Genomic DNA, 3,759 nt, shown 5'->3' with positions numbered 1-3,759 from the left:
CACACACACACACACACACACACACACACACACACACAGCCACACTGCTTGACCTTGGATGTGGGAACATTGTTGGTCTCACATTCACCAGAGGAAAAACATCCTCACCACCCACACACATATGATCACTCTGACTGAAAACACAGTGAATATGCTATGTCAGCTGATGCACCCAGGCCCTATACAGATGAATTGATTTATTGCAGTAAAGTCTCTGTTCTGTACTGTATTCAGTATGATAGCTTTTGAATGTTTTGGAAGTTTACTCAGTAACGATAACTAACCTTTCAATTATTTTTCAAATATTTTACATACAAACAAACAACTAATCCCTTCATAGCCACTGTGTATGCCTCTTTACATGTCTTGTTAAAATAGTGCTGGATTAGCCTAAATGCCCTCCAATGAGATGTGGCTTTTGAGCAAAGAGCTTAAAAAGCTAGAGGGGGCAGTTTCTATCTGCACAGTGCAGAAATGCAGACTAACAGCTACCACGCGATTATGCAAGTTTTCTATGGAGAAGACGACATTGCTCCATTCTCCTTTGAGATTCAGTGGTGGTTGGAACACCGAACATTTTATGGCCAGAAGCTTAATTTGCACCTTAACATTGTACCTGCATAAAAGAATGGTGCAGTAGGTACCACGCATGCTTGTTTTTGATCAGTTTGTGTAAAATAAATCAAGAGCTGCTAGGCGGTGATGTACACAGATCACGCTGACATGTTGTAGAAGAGGACTAATCTACATACTATATATATTGGGGATTGTGGTAACTTGAATGCATATACTCTATGCTGTATCCCTGTTCACTGGCTGGATCGTCCAAAGTCTGCATTTCTAGCATTAATTCCTAGTAGAGTGCCAATCGAGTCTGTTTACAACTGGTCTTTACAATTTCTTTGGCCATTTTAGATCAACTTCCTGGTAATAAACTTAGACATTATTGATTCAACAGCAGGGTAAAACTGCACACATGTTTTGGTCTTTGTGGTGCTAGAAAGTTTTACTCAAGCATGAGCAGAAACAGCAAAACCTTTAGGGCTTGCACCTTTTGTGGGCCAAATCGAGCCCCTGAAATGGGGCACAGCTTGAGTATGTCTTTGACTACAAATCTGATCGCCCTCTAGAGGACAGTCAAATAATGCAAAACTGCTGCTGCCCTCGGTTTCTTTATTTCTACTGAGCTAAATTCATCTCTTCATATGTTTACAGCCTTTTAACTGGCATCAGCCAGGGATGTATCACAGTAAGAGGAAGCTGCTCCAGTCTCTGATCGGGCCTTATGGCCCACTGAGTGTGTCTTACAATGGGAAGACCTGCATTCTGTTCAAGGCAAAGCGCCTGGCAATCCGCTACAGGAACCATACCTTTATTGACCTAACTGAGAGGGTCTTCAACACCAACTCACCGGTGGACACTAAAGGCTCCATCTGCACTAAGGAGAAAGCTACGTAAGGAAACACTGTGGATAGAGTTATGTTTGAGGAATTCGTTTTGGTTTTAAATGAATTGTTGCACTACTTACAAGACAGGATGGACACTATATGGTGTGCTAGTTAAATATAACAAAAGCCCACTTATCTGCATATAAAGCAAAGGCATCAGCATAGATATGATATTACTTACTATTAAACACGGAACTAGGCATTTAATTATCTAAGGAAATGTGTGAAAGTACTGTTGTGAGAAGACAGTTATAACTTTAATTTGTATATATATTATAATAACTGCTGTGGTCAGTTTACAACTGCTCTAAATTACTGTTACTGTTTTGTATAAAATCAAATGTATTAATACTTGTGGCTTTGTTTTACTACAGGCTATCATTAAGGTTTGGTGATGTGGAGGACTTGCGAGGTCTAGTAATCAGGTAAAATAATACATGCTTACTACCAAATATCTTCACTGACCAACATTAAAAAATATATATATAATATAATAATAATATTTTTTATCTACAACTTTTCATATGTATAGACCGTGCATGTAACTAACTGCATTATCTCTTCTGCCAGGCTTCAGATGTCAAACACTTTTTATGAGGCAGCTGGTCAAAACTGGTTCACACTAGACAGTGTTCACATCCACTACAACTGGACCCAGGAGGCCACGTTCAACGCCAGTGAGGTCTACGCTCCGGCCACTTCATCCTACCATTGCCAGCACGTCAGCAGCCTTCACAAATATGACACCCTGCTAGTGCCCAGCTCCCACACTGACACATCTGCTAACTGGCACATCACTTTCACTGATTTCCAGGTACACTGTCTCACAAGGGGTGCAGCCTTTCTTGTGAACTCTTCTAATAATGATTGCACATTCACTGTCTTAGTCTTTCCCCCCTGTTTCCAACGTGTGTGCATGTATGTACTCTATGTTTGCCAGCTGTTTCCTTTTGTGTTCCGCCTGTTTGGCTGTCAGTCAGTCAGCCAGTCTGTTTACCGTCTGTTTGGCAGTTTGTCAATCTGTCTGTCCACTGTCTGTTTAGCCATCTGCTAGGCTGTCTCAACCTGTCCATCTGCCCAGTGTCTCTGTGCCTGGTAAGCCCATTAAGAGCCACTATCCTGCTTTAGTTTAGCCTAATCTCATCTTTCCGCCTTCTCTCATGCTCTTCCAGATCCAGGCCTTCAATGTGCAGTCAGACAAATTTGCGTCAGCCAGTGACTGTGCCACTTTCCTAACACCAGCCATCCTGATGGGCTTGGTGACATCTTTGATCCTGCTCCTCGTCTTAGCCTATGCCCTGCACATGGTGGTACACCTGAAGCACATTGACCGTTATGAGGAGCACAAAGCCACCGTCTACTTTCCCCGTAGTCCAGAAGCTGAGTTGCCAGACAAAAACAGCCTGTGAAGGAAAAAGAAGTGCTGGAGAACGACAGGGGGAGAGAGGGAGAGAGAAAGCTGCTAAAAAACGAGGCCGAGGGGAGTGCAAGTGAATACAAGAGTGAAAAAGTATCCTCCACAGAATATTTGTTCAACAAAATGACAACTTTGCCTGTTCATATGAAAAACCTTGTATGTCTTAACTACTTTAAGTAAATGCAGACCGTGGTTGGATACTTAGTCTTCTTTTCTCATTGACCTGCATCTTGGCATCCAGATTTTGAATAAGGCCTTTTGGATGTTCAAGCTTCTCCCTGAGAGATGGTTCATGAGCCTGATGTCAAAGGCCAGGGACAGTCCCGGGGCCCTGAAGGACAACAGCATATACAGGCCTTTACCCCAGTCAGCCATTAAAACCACAAAAGGCTAGCAACTGTAGCTAATACAGCTAACATCAGATGTTCCTGATTATATATATGTATTACATGGCTCACAAGTGTCATATTACAAGCTACCATCAATCACATTGTCTTTCTAGCTTTCATTACAGTGTACTTTGTCTAATACCGCTGCAAGAAATATATACTTCAAACAGCCAGTTTTATAGCTGAAATAGCCGAATTAGCTGCATGCCATTAAAGGCTGGTCTATCTTGGCTAGCACAGTGTTTCCTAATACTAAGGATTGTTAGTATGCATGAGTTGCAGCTTAAAACAGTCAAATGTGGCACAAAGTAGAAGGAGCTTAAAAAGCTTTTGAGTGTAAGTGAAGTGAAATATCAGGAACCACTGGTCTAGCATCTGGCTGGAGTGAATGGACCGCCATTACTGGCCCTTCAGAGCCTCTGGATTCTCTCAGACCCTGAACAAGACTGCTGCTTGGCCAACTGTGAAACGACCTTTTACAGACCAGCCAGACAAAGGGGTTGGG

General features: G+C 42.4%; 1 protein-coding gene across 1 annotated transcript in view; it reads left to right on the top strand.

Moving 5' to 3' along the window:
- Positions 1-3,351, top strand: part of atp6ap1lb (ATPase H+ transporting accessory protein 1 like b) — an 11,507-nt gene extending 8,156 nt beyond the window's left edge. Inside the window, exons 4-7 of the mRNA XM_032521697.1 lie at positions 1,216-1,454; positions 1,823-1,873; positions 2,019-2,262; positions 2,621-3,351. Coding sequence (XP_032377588.1) covers positions 1,216-1,454; positions 1,823-1,873; positions 2,019-2,262; positions 2,621-2,857 — 771 coding nt within the window. The 3' untranslated portion in view covers positions 2,858-3,351. The remainder of the gene's footprint in view (positions 1-1,215; positions 1,455-1,822; positions 1,874-2,018; positions 2,263-2,620) is intronic.
- The last annotated feature ends 408 nt before the right edge of the window (positions 3,352-3,759 follow it).

The sequence above is a fragment of the Etheostoma spectabile genome, chromosome 7 (genome assembly GCF_008692095.1).
Source record: "Etheostoma spectabile isolate EspeVRDwgs_2016 chromosome 7, UIUC_Espe_1.0, whole genome shotgun sequence".
In the NCBI taxonomy this organism is placed as follows: Eukaryota; Metazoa; Chordata; class Actinopteri; order Perciformes; family Percidae; genus Etheostoma; species Etheostoma spectabile.
This window is presented reverse-complemented; position numbering and strand designations above follow the sequence as displayed.